The sequence below is a fragment of the Mizuhopecten yessoensis genome, unplaced genomic scaffold (genome assembly GCF_002113885.1).
Source record: "Mizuhopecten yessoensis strain PY_sf001 unplaced genomic scaffold, ASM211388v2 scaffold10275, whole genome shotgun sequence".
Lineage (NCBI taxonomy): Eukaryota > Metazoa > Mollusca > Bivalvia > Pectinida > Pectinidae > Mizuhopecten > Mizuhopecten yessoensis.
The window spans coordinates 2,761,743-2,782,362 of record NW_018408465.1 but is presented as its reverse complement, the minus strand read 5'-3'; the positions used below and the strand labels follow the sequence as shown (position 1 = coordinate 2,782,362).

General features: G+C 36.8%; 1 protein-coding gene across 4 annotated transcripts in view; it reads left to right on the top strand.

The window, feature by feature from the left end:
* LOC110459950 (protein sister of odd and bowel-like) overlaps window positions 1-20,620 on the top strand; it is a 102,190-nt gene that overhangs the window by 76,228 nt on the left and 5,342 nt on the right. Inside the window, exons 5-6 of one of the 4 annotated variants that reach the window (XM_021512484.1) lie at window positions 18,382-18,528; window positions 18,722-19,877. The exons of 1 other annotated variant lie outside the window; for it this stretch is intronic. In XM_021512484.1, coding sequence (XP_021368159.1) covers window positions 18,382-18,528; window positions 18,722-19,668 — 1,094 coding nt within the window. In that variant the 3' untranslated portion in view covers window positions 19,669-19,877. Of the gene's footprint in view, window positions 1-461; window positions 594-1,175; window positions 2,816-12,037; window positions 12,221-12,719; window positions 13,715-18,381; window positions 18,529-18,721; window positions 19,878-20,620 lie in introns of those variants that run through there. 2 more of the 4 variants (XM_021512481.1, XM_021512482.1) reach the window with 2 other exon arrangements.

Here is a 20,620-nt window from a genome sequence, read left to right as displayed (position 1 = left end):
GAGGCTGTGATATGTTTGTGTTTGTCTCCTTGTGATAGCGCGGCACTGATGCCGACTTTATAGTGCTATCTCACTATCTCACCCAGAAGGACACCCCACCCGGTCACACTATACTCACAACGGGCGAACCAGTCGTCCCACTCTTAAATTGCTGAGCGTTAAGCAGGAGTAGAAATATGCATTTTTGAATACAGTCAATATTTGAAACAATCATGGGTAATAGGTAACTAATGTGGGATTTTTTTTCTGCAAGATATCAGGCAAAAAAACATGTTCAATATTAGCACAAGCTCTGTTTACATTTTGTGATTGTTAGTGCAGACTTTTATGCTAACGGTAAGTTGGAACTAACATAAAGTCTGGCTAACGGTGTTTATTGCACGGATGTTAAAATAGCAGACAGCCGATAAGTAATGATGTTGAGATAACAGAAACCTGATGCTATTCCTGACATTTAACAGGAGATGAGGATTTCACATTTATACTGCCTAACCAGGAGCTCCTCCCCACACAACTCAGTGTCCAGCGACCAGTACAGAAATATGTTCCGGCGACACAGAAGAGGACGGAGCGCGACATCAAGTTCATTAAAGGTACTGTTCACAAGCTAAATTAGGCTTCTTGAATATTGCTTAATTAGTGACAAAGTTATCAAATCTAGTAATTCTACTATCTTATCTTTGACATTAATTCATATATGTAATTTTTTTTTTATGGTATATATTCTTCAGTTACTTTCATAATACAACAATTTTTGGTCAGCTAGTTCATGATGGATTGTTTTTTTTCTATAAAGAGTTTGAATTCCACAACATCAAAATTAACTTCTATTCTTAAAAGAATTCTGCAAAATAATATTTTTCCGTTATGAAATGAATTCATGACATCTAACATTTGATCCTATTTATGTTTTTACAGAAGAAATTATGCAGAAAGAAAAATTGTATCATGCAAACTTGCTCGACATATCTAAATATCAGAAATTTACCCCTATAGTAAGAATATTGAGCTTGATTAATACTTACAGACTAATGCATTGTGAATCTTGAGTGGTAGTAATCTAAATAGTTCTAGTTACAATTTAAATATTTATAAACACTACATTGATAAGGTTAGAATCAACATATAGCGTACATTCAATGAATCAATGACGCATCAACTTGTATTTGTTTCAGCATGGCTCCGATCTAAAGCGATCCCTGACAACATTGAGTATATGTCTGATCAGGAGCTGAACGAGGCTTTGATACGGTTTTACAGCGAGGTACGAACCCGAGACAACAAGCAGTTCACCAGACACACGCTGGCGAACTACAGGGCCAGTTTGAATCGTTATCTAATGTCGTTACCAGGAGGGCGGGTCGGTTGGCAGAACCTGATGCGGAATAGTGCATTTGCTTCATCAAATGGCCTATTGGACCAGAGAAATGTGGAGGAAAGACAACGGGAGAAATCGCTCAAGTCTATACCCTTGTCTGCTGATGACAGAGCAAAACTTCTCTCTAGTAACATAACAGCGATTACTAACCCTGTAGCCCTGCAGAGGAAAGTCTGGATAGATCTTGTCATTCACTTTGGGTTGAAGGGCAATCACGCAATGTGGCTTCTAAGCCGAGACTCGTTCGTCCTACGGACAGACAGTAGAGGGCTGCGTTACTTCATGCTTGACTACGATGCTGAGATAGGAAAGGCTTCTACCTACACACAGATGAGGGACTGGCACTGGTCGTCACGTATGTACGAGGTACCACAGTCGCCCTACTGTCCGGTAACGAGCATGAATTGGTACCTGTCCAAGCTGTCTGCCTCCGACATTAACCTCTTCCAGCGCCCCCTGGAAAACGGTCAATGGAGCGTCGTACCTATCTGGTACCAGAGGCCGCTTGGTCTGCAGGCCATCACGCGCATGATGAGCGATATCTCGAAGGCCGGAGACCTGTCATGTGTGTATACGAACACCTCTGTCCGCTCAACCGTCAACGAACTGTTGTTTGAATGCTCTCTAACCTTTGACGTTATGTTCCCAAGTTTATCGCAGACTGGACCACAATTTGCAGCCACAGATGATGAACAGAAGGCGAGCAGTCACACCATTCATAAACTGTTTTATAGTGCATGCTATTTAGATGCTTCTGGAAATTTCGACGGTTCTTCAAGCATGTAGGAAGCAGGAAGCATAATGCTGTTTCTGTTTTAACTCAAATGTGAATGTGAAAGGTTGTTTCGTTCATATCTTTTTAATGTATAATATTTTCCTTTTCACAGCTCCAAAATGTATAGTATTGTTTCGTTTCCAAATGTTAAACCCGTTATTTTATATAATAGGTTTGAAACTATAAGAATGTGTACTATTGTTTCTTTCTCAAATTTTAGGTTGTGTTGTTCCACTTATATATTTCACCGGGCAAAGATTTGGTTGATGAACGAGAATCTGTGAATATGTTTAATAAAAAAATAATTTCAAAGTTTTACAATATGGTTTTAAGATAATTTTGTATTTTTGTCTAGCACAGATCGGCAGATGAATGAGAAGTTGTACATTCTTTTATTGATAATTTTGGGGATTACGCCCAGTAAACATTGAGTAGGTGAATATCCAGTTGTACATGTGTTTGTCATTCTTTTCCTATTCTCTTTTTTGTTTCTTACCTCTTTTTGTTTGAATCCAAGACGATGTTCTATTTCAACTATACTTGAAATCGATAAATGTGACGTCATTTTTAATATATATAACTACAAGATAAGTTCATGCTATGTAAAAAGACAATGAATCGTTTTGATTTCAGTGTGCAATAAAATAAAATGTGTTTTGTTCATATTCGGTGATATTTTGTAGTGCTTGTTATTCCTCATCAGACATCTAATACAATAGTTTACCTGACGTACATTAACTCCGGGAATTATACAAGATAAATTATTGTCAATCACTGCCTCCTACATGGACTATGCTATATATTTATATTGTCTTTCCAGGACATATTTGGTTCATTATACCAAAAAGTAACCAAAAGGAAATACATCCCGTAGCAGGTTACATTCATTTTCTCTTCCTACTATGGGCGATACATTGTACACAAACTAAATCAGGACTCCGAACAGGGTGAATTACGGTCCACGCTACCATTAGATATGACGAGTTCCTTCTCTCTGCTGTAATGATGTGACCCATTGTGCTGATGATATACAAAAGTATACATTTTACAATGAATTATGTGACACATAAGATACTAGTAGTATATCATAAGCACGATGATTTACAATGAAGTTTACTGAAGTATGCCGCTACAAAGGAATTAAATTTTACAATAAAGTTTACTACTGAAGTAAGCCCCACAGCAATGCTACACGAGAATTAGATTTTACAATGAAGTTTACTCCTGAAATAAGCCACACAGTAATGCACACGAGAAAAAGATTTTACAATAAAGTTTACTACTGTAGTAAGCCCCACAGCAATGCTACACGAGAATTATATTTTACAATGAAGTTTACTACTAAAGTAAGCCACACAGTAATGCTCCACGAGAATAAGATTTTACAATTAAGTTTACTGCTGAAGTAAGCCACACAGTAATACTACACGAGAATAAGATTTTAGAATGAAGTTTACTGCTGAAGTAAGCCCCACAGCAATGCTACACGAGAATTATATTTTACAATGAAGTTTACTACGGAAGTAAGCCACACAATAATGTTACACGAGAATTAGTGTTTACAATGAAGTTTACTACTAAAGTAAGCCACACAGTAATGCTCCACGAGAAAAAGATTTTACAATAAAGTTTACTACTGAAGTAAGCCCCTCAGCAATGCTACACGAGAATTAAATTTTACAATGAAGTTTACTACGGAAGTAAGCCACACAATAATGTTACACGAGAGTTAGTGTTTACAATGAAGTTTACTACTCTACTGAAGTAAGCCACACAGCAATGCTACACGAGAGTTAGGTTTTACAATAAAGTTTACTACTGTAGTAAGCCCCACAGCAATGCTACACGAGAATTAAATTTTACAATGAAGTTTACTACTAAAGTAAGCCACACAGTAATGCTGCACGAGAATAAGATTTTACAATGAAGTTTACTACGGAAGTAAGCCACACAATAATGTTACACAAGAATTAGTGTTTACAATGAAGTTTACTACTAAAGTAAGCCACACAGTAATGCTGCACGAGAATAAGATTTTACAACGAAGTTTACTACTGAAGTAAGTCACACAATAATGTTACACGAGAATTAGTTTTTACAATGAAGTTTACTACTGCAGTAAGCCACACAGTAATTTTACACGATATTAGCTTTTACAATGAAGTTTACTACGGAAGTAAGCCACACAATAATGTTACACGAGAGTTAGTGTTTACAATGAAGTTTACTACTCTACTGAAGTAAGCCACACAGGAATGCTACACGAGAAAAAGATTTTACAATGAAGTTTACTCCTGAAGTAAGCCACACAGTAATGCTACGCGAGAATAAGATTTTACAATGAAGTTAACTGCTGAAGTAAGCCACACAGTAAGGCTACACGAGAATAAGATTTTGCAATGAAGTTTACTACTGAAGTAGGCCACACAGCAATGCTACACGAGAGTTAGGTTTTACAATAAAGTTTACTACTGTAGTAAGCCCCACAGCAATGCTACACGAGAATTAGATTTGACAATGAAGTTTACTACTGAAATAAGCCACACAGTAATGCTACACTAGAATAAGATTTTACAATGAAGTTGACTGCTGAAGTAAGCCACACAGTAAGGCTACACGAGAATAAGATTTTGCAATGAAGTTTACTACTGAAGGAAGCCACACAGTAATGCTACACAAGAATAAGATTTTGCAATGAAGTTTACTACTGAAGAAAGCCACACAGTAATGCTACACGGGAATAAGATTTTACAATGAAGTTAACTGCTGAAGTAAGCCACACAGTAATGTTACACGAGAATTAGATTTTACAATGAAGTTTACCACTGAAGTAAGCCACACAGTACTGCTACACGAGAATAAGATTTTAGAATGAAGTTTACTGCTGAAGTAAGCCCCACAGCAATGCTACACGAGAATTAGATTTGACAATGAAGTTTACTACTGAAATAAGCCACACAGTAATGCTACCCGAGAATAAGATTTTACAATGAAGTTAACTGCTGAAGTAAGCCACACAGTAAGGCTACACGAGAATAAGATTTTGCAATGAAGTTTACTACTGAAGTAGGCCACACAGCAATGCTACACGAGAGTTAGGTTTTACAATGAAGTTTCCTACTGAAGCAAGCCACACAGTAATGTTACACGAGAATTAGATTTTACAATGAAGTTTACCACTGAAGTAAGCCACACAGTAATGCTACACAAGAATAAGATTTTACAGTGAAGTCTACTACTGAAGTAAGCCACACAGTAATGCTACACGAGAAAAAGATTTTACAATGAAGTTTACTACTGAAGCAAGCCACACAGTAATGTTACACGAGAATTAGATTTTACAATGAAGTTTACTACTGAAGTAAGCAACACAGTAATTTTACACGATAATTAGATTTTACAATGAAGTTTACTACTGAAGGAAGCCACAAAGTTATGCTATACAAGAATAAGAATTTACAATGAAGTTTACTCCTGAAATAAGCCACACAGTAATGCTACACAAGAATAAGATTTTACAATGAAGTTTACTACTGAAGTAAGCCACACAGTAATTTTACACGATAATTAGATTTTACAATGAAGTTTACTACTGAAGTAAGCCACAAAGTTATGCTATACAAGAATAAGAATTTACAATGAAGTTTACTCCTGAAATAAGCCACACAGTAATGCTACACAAGAATAAGATTTTGCAATGAAGTTTACTACTGAAGAAAGCCACACAGTAATGCTACACGAGAACAAGATTTTACAATGAAGTTTACTACTGCAGTAAGCCACACAGTAATTTTACACGATAATTAGATTTTACAATAAAGTTTACTACTGAAGTAAGCCACACAGTACTGCTACACAAGAATAAGTTTTTACAATGAAGTTTACTACTGAAGTAGCCACACAGTAATGCTACACAAGAATAAGATTTTACAATGAAGTTTACTATTGATGTAAGCCACACATGAAATGCTACACCAAAAGTAGATTTTACCATGAAGTTTACTACTGATGTAAGCCACACATGATATGCTACACCAAAAGTAAATTTTACCATGAAGTTCACTACTGAAGCAAGCCACACAGTAATGATACACGAGAATAAGATTTTACAATGAAGCTTACTACTGAAGTAAGCCACACAGTAACGCTACACAAGAATAAGATTTTACAATGAAGTTTACTGCTGAAGTAAGCCACACAGTAATTTTACCCGATAATTAGATTTTACAATGAAGTTTACTGCTGAAGTAAGCCACACAGTAATTTTACACGATAATTAGATTTTACAATAAAGTTTACTACTGAAGTAAGCCACACATGAAATGCTACACCAAAAGGAAATTTTACCATGAAGTTTACTACTGAAGTAAGCCACCCAATAATGTTACACGAGAATTAGTGTTTACAATGAAGTTTACTACTGAAGAAAGCCACACAGTAATTTTACACGATAATTAGATTTTACAATAAAGTTTACTACTGAAGTAAGCCACACATGAAATGCTACACCAAAAGTAAATTTTACCATGAAGTTCACTACTGAAGCAAGCCACACAGTAATGATACACGAGAATAAGATTTTACAATGAAGTATACTACTGAAGTAAGCCACACAGTAATGTTACACAAGAATAAGATTTTACAATGAAGTTTACTGCTGAAGTAAGCCACACAGTAATTTTACACGATAATTAGATTTTACAATGAAGTTTACTACGGAAGTAAGCCACACAGTAATGCTACACGAGGATAAGATTTTACAATGAAGTTTACTACGGAAGTAAGCCACACAGTAATGCTACACAAGAATAAGTTTTTACAATGAAGTTTACTACTGAAGTAGCCACACAGTAATGCTACACAAGAATAAGATTTTGCAATGAAGTTTACTCCTGAAGAAACCCACACAGTAATGCTACACGAGAATAAGGTTTTACAATGAAGTTTACTACTGAAATAAGCCACACAGTAATGCTACACAAGAATAAGATTTTGCAATGAAGTTTACTCCTGAAGAAACCCACACAGTAATGCTACACGAGAATAAGATTTTAAAATGAAGTTTACTACTGATGTAAGCCACACATGAAATGCTACACCGAAAGTAAATTTTACCATGAAGTTTACTACTGAAGCAAGCCACACAGTAATGCTTCACGAGAATAAGATTTTACAATGAAGTGTACTACTGAAGTAAGCCACACAGTAATGCTACGAGAGAATTAAATTTTACAATGAAGTTTACTACTGAAGGAAGCCACACAGTAATGCTACACGAGAATAAGATTTTCCAATGAAGTTTACTACTGAAGCAAGCCACACAGTAATGATACACGAGAATAAGATTTTACAATGAAGCTTACTACTGAAGTAAGCCACACAGTAATTTTACACGATAATTAGATTTTACAATGAAGATTAATACTGAAGAAAGCCACACAGTACTGCTACACAAGAATAAGTTTTTACAATGAAGTTTACTACTGAAGTAAGCCGCGCAGTTATGCTATACAAGAATAAGAATTTACAATGAAGTTTACTGCTGAAGTAAGCCACACAGTAATGCTACAAGAGAATTAGATTTTACAATGAAGTTTACTACTGATCTAAGCCACACATGAAATGCTACACCAAAAGTAGATTTTACCATGAAGTTTACTACTGATGTAAGCCACACATGATATGCTACACCAAAAGTAAATTTTACCATGAGGTTTACTACTGAAGCAAGCCACACAGTAATGCTGCACGAGAATAAGATTTTACAATGGAGTTTACTACTGAAGTAAGCCACACAGTTATGCTATACAAGAATAAGAATTTACAATGAAGTTTACTGCTGAAGTAAGCCACACAGTAATGCTACAAGAGAATTAGATTTTACAATGAAGTTTACTATTGATGTAAGCCACACATGAAATGCTACACCAAAAGTAAATTTTACCATGAAGTTCACTACTGAAGCAAGCCACACAGTAATGATACACGAGAATAAGATTTTACAATGAAGTATACTACTGAAGTAAGCCACACAGTAATGTTACACAAGAATAAGATTTTACAATGAAGTTTACTCCTGAAGCAAGCCACACAGTAATGCTACACAAGAATAAGTTTTTACAATGAAGTTTACTACTGAAGTAGCCACACAGTAATGCTACACAAGAATAAGTTTTTACAATGAAGTTTACTACTGAAGTAGCCACACAGTAATGCTACACAAGAATAAGATTTTGCAATGAAGTTTACTACTGAAGAAAGCCACACAGTAATTTTACACGATAATTAGATTTTACAATGAAGTTTACTACTGATTTAAGCCACACATGAAATGCTACACCAAAAGTAGATTTTACCATGAAGTTTACTACTGATGTAAGCCACACATGATATGCTACACCAAAAGTAAATTTTACCATGAGGTTTACTCCTGAAGCAAGCCACACAGTAATGCTACACAAGAATAAGATTTTACAATGAAGTTTACTCCTGAAGCAAGCCACACAGTAATGCTACACGAGAAAAAGATTTTACAATGAAGTTTACTACTGAATTAAGCCACACAGTAATGCTACACAAGAATAAGATTTTGCAATGAAGTTTACTCCTGAAGAAACCCACACAGTAATGCTACACGAGAATAAGATATTACAATGAAGTTTACTACTGAAGTAAGCTACGCAGTTATGCTATACAAGAATAAGAATTTACAATGAAGTTTACTCCTGAAATAAGCCACACAGTAATGCTACACGAGAATAAGATTGTACAATGAAGTTTACTACTGAAGCAAGCCACACAGTAATGTTACACGAGAATTAGATTTTACAATGAAGTTTACTATTGATGTAAGCCACACATGAAATGCTACACCAAAAGGAAATTTTACCATGAAGTTTACTACTGAAGTAAGCCACGCAGTAATGCTACACGAGAATAAGATTTTACAATGAAGTTTACTACTGATGTAAGCCACACATGAAATGCTACACCAAAAGTAAATTTTACCATGAAGTTTACTACTGAAGCAAGCCACACAGTAATGCTACACGAGAATAAGATCTTACAATGAAGTTTACTACTGAAGTAAGCCACACATGAAATGCTACACCAAAAGTAGATTTTACCATGAAGTTTACTACTGAAGTAAGCCACACAATAAATGCTACTTGAGAATTGGATTTTACAATGAAGTTTACTACTGAAGTAAGCAACACAGTAATGCTACGAGAGAATAAGATTTTACAATGAAGTTTACTACTGGAGTAAGTCACACAATAATGCTACACGAGAATAAGATTTTACAATGAAGTTTACTACTGAACCAAGCCACACAGTAATGCTACACGAGAATAAGATATTACAATGAAGTTTACTACTGAAGTAAGCCACACATGAAATGCTACACCAAAAGTAAATTTTACCATGAAGTTCACTACTGAAGCAAGCCACACAGTAATGCTACACGAGAATAAGATATTACAATGAAGTTTACTACTGAAGTAAGCCACACAATAATGCTACACGAGAATAAGATTTTACAATGAAGTTTACTACTGAACCAAGCCACACAGTAATGCTACACGAGAATAAGATCTTACAATGAAGTTTACTACTGAAGTAAGCCACACAGTAATTTTACACGATAATTAGATTTTACAATGAAGTTTACTACTGAAGTAAGCCACGCAGTAATGCTACACGAGAATAAGATTTTACAATGAAGTTTACTACTGGAGTAAGTCACACAATAATGCTACACCAGAATAAGATTTTACAATGAAGTTTACTACTGGAGTAAGCCACACAATAATGCTACACGAGAATAAGATTTTACAATGAAGTTTACTACTGATGTAAGCCACACATGAAATGCTACACCAAAAGGAAATTTTACCATGAAGTTTACTACTGAAGCAAGCCACACAGTAATGCTACACGAGAATAAGATCTTACAATGAAGTTTACTACTGAAGTAAGCCACACATGAAATGCTACACCAAAAGTAAATTTTACCATGAGGTTTACTACTGAAGCAAGCCACACAGTAATGCTACACGAGAATAAGATTTTACAATGAAGTTTACTACTTAAGTAAGCTACACAAGAAATGTTACACCAAAAATAGATTTTACAATGAAATTTAATACGAGAATGAACTTTACTGCTGATGTAAGCCACACAATAATGCCTCACCAGATTTTGGTTTAGAAATAATATCATCTTCTTAAATTGAGAGAGGCACTGACCATGTCATCATCAGCAATTTTTATCAGATGTTTACATGTTTCGGCCACTACAAGTTGTTGTTAGTGAATTTAATTTAATGCTCCATCCACATGTAGACGCCGAACTTTTCTATAATGAAGTGTTACTGAGCGAAAGAGTGATCCTCCTTCCATGTTATATAGTATAAAGTACTAACTTTAAATAATCAACATACTTGTTTTGCAGAGTTAAACAAGGAAAAATCTTCTGTATCAGCATTTCTTTACATATTCAACCTATACAAATTCCAAATGGCATGAAAAACGAAAATAGAAGTGGTTAGTGATTCTGAGGTTAACCTATATAATATTTTATATTCGAGTAGTTCGACCATTGTTTGTTGAGATCAACTCGTTTTCTTTTCTAATCCATTGTTATTAGCCCCAATAAGTATACTGTAAGATAGTGGGAAAGTTAGACGACACTGACGTTTATAGATCTTGTATGTATGTAGATCGCCATGGTCAGTGTGAACAAACAAATACTCATTGTTTCAGTCCAAGTGATGATAAATGTGGCATCTTTTCGGTGAGGTCTCCGTAGCCACACCTAGTTATAGCTAGTGTTACAAGGTGGATAACATGTTACCGTTCACGGCCCGTATTCATGCTCATGCATGGATTCTGTGCTCAAACCAGCTTTCTTGTAACTGTCATAAATCATGTAAATCGATCAAAAAGTGTAAAAAATGTAATAACTACAGACAGTATCCGGCTTTAAGTCTCTTCAAATTTCTTCGAAATCATTAGATTTTGTTTTTATTAATTTATAACTGAAACAAGAATTGGCCTTTGAGGGAAAATTCCATACTTGAGCATGCGTACGGTTTCACGAATAAGGGCCCTGATGTTTCAATGGGATAGCAGTTTAAAACGGCCGTTGAATGGGCGAAAAAGGTCAACAGACTCCATCGTCGTATGACCCTGCTAAGACGTAAAATCACAAATTAATATATTGTATTAAGACGTGATAACAACAGCTGTATTATGACACCTCTGAGTGGAGTACACCTATTACCTAGAAATATTGAAGGTTTTAATGCATATAACTGTAGAACGTGCCGATAATTGTATATGTTCATCCATTACAATTGATACATTAAGCTCTTTGTAAATCGGGGCCGCGGTGACCAAGTGGTTAAGGCGTCTAACATTCTGCTGCTACTTGCCCTCCACCACTCGGTCACGGATTCGAGACCTACGTGGGGAATTAATTCGCCAGGTACTGGCCGTAGGTCGATGTTTTTTCTCCTGAAACTCCGGCTTTCCTTTAACACCAATGCCTGGCACGTCTTTAAATGGCCATAACTGTTAATAGGACGTAAAACACAAACAAACTAAACCAAACTCACTGTAAATGCACATGGACTGTAACACAAATAGACAAATTCCAAATCACACATACTTGACATTCATATATAAGATGGCGTCACAAATATGATGGGGTATTGACGTTGCCATATCATTTTTTTTTCTGCTGCCCAACTGACATTTCCTTGATACATATATGATACCTGTATTCGGTAAATAGATATCTGATACCTAAGACTGCGTTGAGTAAGGCAATGCCGTGATAACTATGTGATACCTAAGACTGTATGTTCGGTTGTTTAACAGGAGTCGTATCTCAAGGACAAGAATCGACCTTAAGAACATGTCGATCAGCCACGTTTCCGCCAATAAGCCCAGTCACGTTAGCAGCGCCAATTACCCCGACCGTTATACCGAACCCTGCCTCGGTGCAGCGCTACCTTCCAGCTACTCAGAAACGAACCATACGAGATGTCAAGTTTGTCAAAGGTAAGAAACACAGGATTATGATATTGATTATCTGTTATAAATAATAGTTTGAATTTGCAATTGTGTGCAGAAAATACTGAAACGTTATGTAAAAATGTTAAGAAAGCATGAGCTGTTTCAATTTATTGATATGATATTCGGAAATAACGGTCACATGCATGCTTGAAAATATAAACATAAATGAACTGACTGAAGATATACGTTTATTATTTTAAAATAAATACATAGGTTGTCTATTTTCCTTGCTATTTAACATGCATCAATTTACGAAAAACTGCGAATCTGCAGCATTTATTGTGTACAGTAACTGAAGAAGCTAACTTAATTACATTTAGATGTTATTATATTTTTTATTTTGAATTTGCATGTAAGCAAATGAGGCAATGTGTCCAGTATTTTACTAGGGAGATTTATCAGGCATTACTTCAGGTAGATATATATATCTAGTTTTGCTCCAGGTAGACTTTAGTCACACAATATTTCTTTTGATTAATTGTAGATTGGCTGCAGTCTGTTAAACTACCGTCTAACATGGAGGAGATGGATACAAAGCAGCTTAACTCAATCATCGGAAAGTTCTATCAGAATGGCCGCACCAAAGACAAGAAGAAGTTCACTCGGAATACCCTCGTCTGTATACGAGCAAGTTTGAACCGCTATCTGCAGTCGGCATGTCCGCATCTGAAAGATATATCCATGATCAAGGATCCAAGTTTCGTATCGTCGAATCGCGTCCTTGAAAAGCTGATGGCAGATGAGAGGGGTCGAGCAAAGGTCATCAAAAAGATTCCTCTGACCGCAGAAGACTTACAACTTCTTGTGTCTTCCAACACATTATCATTGAGTAGCCCTGCCTCCCTTCAGTGGAAGGTGTGGACCGACCTTGTCATCCATTTTGGAATTAAAGGTTCATTTGCTGTCGGTGCTATCACCAAAGACACGTTCAAACAAGAGCAGGATGGTAATGGGAAGAGCTACTACCATCTGAACATGGACCAGATCATCGAAAAGGTGGAACAGCATTCGGAGATGAAGGACTGGTACTGGTATTCTCGTATGTATGAAGTAAAGAATAGTCCACATTGTCCGGTGAAAAGTCTGTCGCTATATTTATCCAGACTAGATTCTGGACACTCCGAGTTTTTTCAGAAACCTTTGGTGAATGAGAAGGATACACGAAGGCAATACATTTGGTATAGCACAGCGCTAGGGTACAAAGGGGCGGTCACAATGATGGCGAGCATTTCAAAGAACGCCGCTTTGTCACGAGTGTATACGAACATCTGTATGCGAGCTACAGGAGAGGACATGGTGACAGAGTTAGGACAAAATATGGACACCAAGTTGTTGTCCCACTCGCGACCTGTACATCAAGAGGATGTTGTTCGGAAAGAGCACAGCATACGTCTTCACAAGACGTTTTATAAAGTCAGATACACACAGAACACACAGAGTGATGCTGTCATCTGCTTAGATTAGGAACGATATATACCCAAACATCAGTGTAGCTGTTACAGTTTACAGTGGGTGGCGCAGTGTGAGATACCTTTGGTTACTACTACGCATATATATTGATGTGATAGGTTACTGCAGGTGGCGCAGTTTGAGATACAAATGGTTATTACACATACCCATAGCTGTGATATGTTACAGTATGTGGCGTACTATAATATACATTATCATAGTAGGTGGCTTAATGTGAAATACATTTGTTACGTACTTGTGTTTTTTATCATGTAATAGTCAAAGAAAACATGCCCAAGACGGCCTACCTAGAAGACCAAAACATGTCAGCAACTATGTAAAGGAACAATTTACATCATGATAACCATAGCTCAGGAGTATCTTTTTACTTATTTATTCATTTACTTTATGATGGTTCTATATACTATCAGGTATCCTCCTGGTCTTAGCCAGGGATGGTCGGGTGGTGCAGTGGATAGAGCACTTGCCTTTCATTAAGGCGGCCGGGGTTCGATTCCCCGATCGGACGTGAAAAGGTATGTAGTCACCTGCCCGATCACGTGGGTTTTCTCCGGGTACTCCGGCTTCTTTCCACATGTAGACCCTCCGCACGCTAACATCCGAGCCAACGAGAGTGATTAATTTAAGTTGAAATAACTTGTTACATAATTGTTGTAAAATAAATAGTTTATATTTATATTTATATCCTCCTGGTCTTAGCCATCTCCAAAATCCACGAGATACATTCTCAATATAACTGCTTGATAACGTATTCAAAGTCCCTGTCAAGCTATTTGGCATATTCTTTAAAACTAGGTACCACTGTCTATCGTCATTGCCATTGGTCAGCTTTTGATGTTTGGAACCATATCAGAAGCTAACCAAAAATCACTGCCAAGCATGTAAGAAGGTAGGTAAGTGATATCGAGAGTGAATATTTGAATTTCGAAGATTTAGGTCTTCGCTTGCGTTCTGGGTGTATTCCTTGGATATGATTCGACGAATCCATTGGTTAGTCACTGGCCTTCCAAGGAGTATGGACGTTGTAAATGCAGCTTCAGGGCTCGACACAAACAAAGTCCCTGAAATATGAAAAGGCTGCAGGTCCTTGTGTTTCAATTTGCGTAAAAGACATTTGTCAGTTGAGATCGCAATGGCCCCAACAGAAGACGTTCACCTCAGAATTAAAATAAGCAGATTGCTAAAACTATGAAGCATTTTTTGTTGTGTTGATAAATGCTGAGAATTTCCGATGATTATGTGTTTCCAATAAAATGTTGTGTTAAACGTTTTGATTCTTGGATTAATATTCCTTACATCGACATGACACTTGTTAAAAGAACGGTTTCAATCTTTTAAAACGGTTTTAGCATCTTGTGCTTTTCTTGTGGCAACATATGCCACCAGACCACTGTTTAATCTGATTCTTTCTTCGACCATCACTCATAAATTATGGAACCGACATAGCTGTATTTGGTCACCAGTAGTTATTGTAGACACGTTAATAATTAGTCGAAAAACAGCACTTCGACAACACAGAAAGACATAAACCGAAGCGAAAATAAAAATAAAAGTAAACAACAGTAACTGGGGAAAAACTCAAACAAAAGGATGGGCAATATGAACCCCCACACAATACTGGTACCGAATGTGAATGTGTTTCCAAGCAAGGACATGTATTTCATGTAACTTTTGTGGCACATGTAATGAATGTGGCAAACATAATAAGGCAAAGCGAACAAGCTTTTAGTTATAATAAACATTTCACAGGTGGAAATCTCTGTCACAAAGGTGGAAATCTCTGTCACAAAGGTGGAAATCTCTGTCACAAAGGTGGATATATCTGTCACAAAGGTGGATATATCTGTCATAAAGGTGGACATCTCTGTCACAAAGGTGGATATATCTGTCATAAAGGTGGATATTTCTGTCACAAAGGTGGATATCTCTGTCACAAAGGTGGATATATCTGTCACAAAAGTGAATATCTCTGTCACAAAGGTGGATATATCCGTCACAAAGGTGGATATCTCTGTCACAAAGGTGGATATCTCTGTCACAAAGTTGGAAATATCTGTCACCAAGGTGGATTACTCTGTCACAAAGGTGGATATATCTGTCACAGAATTGAATATCTCTGTCACAAAGGTGGATATCTCTATCACAAAGGTGGATATCTCTGTCACAAAGGTGGATATATCTGTCACAAAGGTGGATATATCTGTCACAAAGGTGGACATCTCTGTCACAAAGGTGAAAATCTCTGTCACAAAGGTGGATATCTCTGTCACAAAGGTGGATATCTCTATCACAAAGGTGGATATCTCTGTCACAAAGTTGGAAATATCTGTCACAAAGGTGGATTACTCTGTCACAAAGGTGGATATATCTGTCACAAAGGTGGACATCTCTGTCACAAAGGTGGATATATCTGTCACAAAGGTGGAAATCTCTGTCACAAAGGTGGATATCTCTGTCACAAAGGTGGATATCTCTGTCACAAAGGTGAATATATCTGTCACAAAGGTGGATATATCTGTCACAAAGGTGGATATCTCTATCACAAAGGTGGATATCTCTGTCCCAAAGGTGGATATCTCTGTCATAAAGGTGGAAATCTCTGTCACAAAGGATGATATCTCTGTCCCAAAGGTGGATATCTCTGTCATAAAGGTGGAAATCTCTGTCACAAAGGATGATATCTCTGTCCCAAAGGTGGATATCTCTGTCATAAAGGTGGATATCTCTGTCACGAAGGTGGATATATCTGTCACAAAGGTGGATATCTCTGTCACAAAGGTGGAAATCTCTGTCACAAAGGTGGATATCGCTGTCACAAAGGTGGAAATCTGTCACAAAGGTGGATATCTCTGTCACGAAGGTGGATATATCTGTCACAAAGGTGGATATATCTGTCACAAAGTTTGAAATCTCTGTCACAAAGGTGGATATCTCTGTCAAAGTTCTGTCCTAGTAGTCCATTGGTCAACGGGGCGCTTCTGTCGAAAAAATCCTGATACTTAGAACAAGTTCTAAACTAAGGAATCAACAGGGATTATGTAAACTAAAGAATGCTAGTATTGTACTACTGACAGGTAAACTCTGAAGGTTTAGAGGTTTCAATGTTACTACTGAGGAAAGGGAAGTTACAGATTATGTCAATTAAAATTGGCACGTTTGTCATAGATTTTAGTATTGAGGTGAAAATTGTTTATCATAGATATGTTAGTGAGGTGTGTTGAGCATGATTTATCATAGACTTTGTAGTAAAGTGACCATTATTTCCATACTGTAGGTAAATGTCGTAGAGTTTGGTAGCGAAATGATATGAATTAAGGAAATGTTTGGTACAATTAATTTCAAGCTGTTTCGGATGAATGAAATGCAAGCACTTCTAGAAAATCTTCTTAATCAAGGATAATATATATTAAAATATATTTGAACGTGAAATTAAAGGATGGCTCAGTTATCTTATATCCTTTTGAAAGAATAATTTCATAAATTCAGCATCTTCAGAATCCAAAAAGCGGTCGTCTAGTGGTGTATCATTGATCCTCTGTGAGATACCGATGATAGGATTGTTGATCAATATAACATACCAACAATAAAATGTTTTTCACAATTTCCATTGAGAACAAGACATCATTGCTATTGTTAGGATTAAACGGAAAGAACGAGTTTATTATACATTGGATGGTGAGGTCGCGCAATGGATAGCGCTTATGCCTTTCAACAAGATGACAGGGGTTAGATTCCCCGATCAGACGTTACAGATATTAGGTCACTTTCCCGATCAGGATGGGTTTTCAAGCTTGTAACTCCAGTTCCATTTCCATATGCAAAAAGCTTGATTATTATATTGAGGTATTAAATGTTAGAGATAATTGAGACGTTATTTAAGGTAAGCATAAGGATGGTACAATGTACAATGTACAATGTAGAGAAATCAAACGTTTTAACAACAAGAAAGATACTTATGACATAGGGGATATGTTTGGTCAATTTGTCTCGTCTAAAGAGAGGTTTGAAGTGTGGTAGGATTACCAACAAAGTCCAACACCAATCTGTATACAGACAAAGATGATATTGGAAGCTTTTTTTCATCTGTATCTGTTACGACTGAAAATGTTCTCATAGTGGTTGAATAAATATAGTTTGTGCAGCAGTCAAACTCGCTTGCTTTTGACATTTGTAATCTTGATTAACTTATATTAATAGGATTTATATAGAGTGAAATTATCTCGTCCCAATAGTCAGACTTCTTAACTTTATAACGATGCTTTGCCGAATGCTAAACCTAAACACGATCTTATCCCAGGAGTTACTCTACACAGGTGAGATAAATTATTTTCCCCACACTTTGCCCAACGTTAAAATCAGGTTTTAGCGTAAGATTTAGTGTACCGTGATATCATCAAGGATTCATAACTTGATGGTGCGATGGTGGCGTGTTTTAGAATGATTACACGTGGGAGCTGTCTTTCCCAAAGTAGGTCAAGACAGGTTTATCTTTCCCTAACAAAAACATTTGAAATGTGGAAGAAAAATCCTAAATTGTTATAAAACTTAAAAATTATTTTTGTATGTCTGCCTATTTATCGATCTTGCATGGAGTTGACGGGTATCTTGGGCGTATGTATTACTGCTGTGTTGTGTGACGTTGTATGATACTTAATCCTGTTTATGTGTCATCACAGAAGACGAGATGGCCATGCTCAGTCATTACGATATGTACCAACAGAGTACCACCATGCCGGCGTCGGATCTGGGCGTCTCCTCAACTGGCCAGAGGTACCTGGTGGGCACTCGCAAACGGACTATCCGGGATGTCAACTTCATAAAAGGTAGGTAAAAACTGATCTTAATCAATTTTATTAAAAAAAAGCTTTGATTTATAGTAACGGTTTATCTGGGATTGTTAATGGTTTTTTTTCTTTTTACGAATGTGAAGTATTATAGAAACGGTATCAATATACTAAACATTGATGTAAAAATAGCATACATCCAATATTCACTTTTTCCTGTATTCCTTTTCAGAATGGTTCAATGCAAATGGATTGTCTCCAGAGGTTGAGACTATGAATGAATCAGTCTTGAATCAGCAACTCACCCGATTTTACGCAGACGCACGCACTAAAGAGGAAAAGCAGTTCACAAAAAGCAGCTTACTAGGTTTACGGGCCAGCCTCAACCGTTATCTGCTGTCACTTCCGCCAGACAAAAAAGTATGGCAGTCCATCCTAAAAAATCCTATGTTTTCGTCCTCTAACAGAATAATGGCACAGAAATCGACGGAAGAGAGGCGTCGGGACAAACCCCCAAAGAGCATTCCCATCTCTGTAATTGACCTCCAGAAAATAATGACATCCGGTGTATTAAGTACCACGTGTTCACATGGGCTACAGAGAAAGGTGTGGCTAGACCTTGTCATACACTTCGGTCTCCGTGGCAACAAGGCAATGTGGGCTTTGTCAAAAGACTCTTTCGTTCTAGAGACGGACGAGAACGGGAAGAGGTACTACCGTCTTAATCGTGATCTTGAGTTTCCAAAACAGGAAATTTACTCCGAGATGAAAGACTGGTTTTGGCATTCTCGGTTGTATGAAATATCTGACGATTCAACATGTCCTCTTAAAAGTCTGTCTCTGTATCTCAGCAAACTCAGTAATGCAGGGAATGAGTTCTTTCAGAGAGTTGTTGACACCAAGTTTCTACAGGGGCTGGAGGAACAGCTACCGTGGTATAGAGGGCCAATGGGACATCAGGTTGTCATGCGTATGATGGCGGATATCTCTATGGAGGCTGGACTTTCCCACAAGTACACAAACACGTGCGTGAAGGCCACGATCAACAGTCTTGTTTTACACCAGAGTATAAACCTGGATATCATGTTCGGCTTCAACCAAGTGCACGCCACAGCAGAAGAAATGTTTCAAAGAAGCTGTATGGTTCACAATGCAATATATACTAGCAGTTCAGAGTAGAGAGAACTTGTATGGTTTTAGACGTCCTATATGCGAGTCGTTCATAGTAGCACTGTTGATTAAAGAATCATCCTGTGATGGCGTTGTATATTGGATCAACTGATTTATGTTAATAAACTATGCTGCTTAGTAATGTAGGCGAACACTATATATGTGCTTTTGGTGATGCTCTGGCCGGATAGTGCTTCTTATTGACTTTAAGACATGTTGTGACATGAATAAAGATGTTGTGAAATCTAAATAATTAGTATTTATTCCAAACTAAAATGGCGCAGAAAACCTTGTAATCTACAAGGTAGACGAAGTGTGAACAAGTTAAGATTGATACGCTGAATTCGCTGGATTCTTATTTATATTAGTTAAGTCGTTTAGGTATTTCATACAGAAAATGAATATATGTATTAAGGAGGGGCAATATTTGAAATGTTAAAATAGGTTTTTGATGACCTCCGTGACGTACATGATTTGTTGGACAATGTTGATAGTTCTACGTAAACGACACTATCTAGAGGATGAGATATTGACATATCGTGGATCTGTCACTGAATCAGTTAGTGTATTAACCCTTTCACCCCTGCATAACTTCAGTAGACTCTACCATGCATTCATCTGGATGAATCTATTATGGTCTATTGTGGTGAAAGGGTTAAAAAGGATTCTGTTGCGGATTCACCTTCTTCTGTTGGATATATAAACAAATAAGACAAATTCTTCAAATATTTGTGGTGACGTGTATTCATGTAACCGTTTTTATTAAAATATTTATTTCCTTCAAAGTAGAAAACAGTTTCTGTTTTGACGTCTCGATATTATAAACCATTCCTCATTCTTAACTAAATAATCTCAAAGGTTTCGTTTACCTGTCCTTCTTATTTTAAAAAACTGACAAAGACAATTACTAGAATGATCGATCCAGACAGCCAAACAACATACAACATTAACTTCACTATAT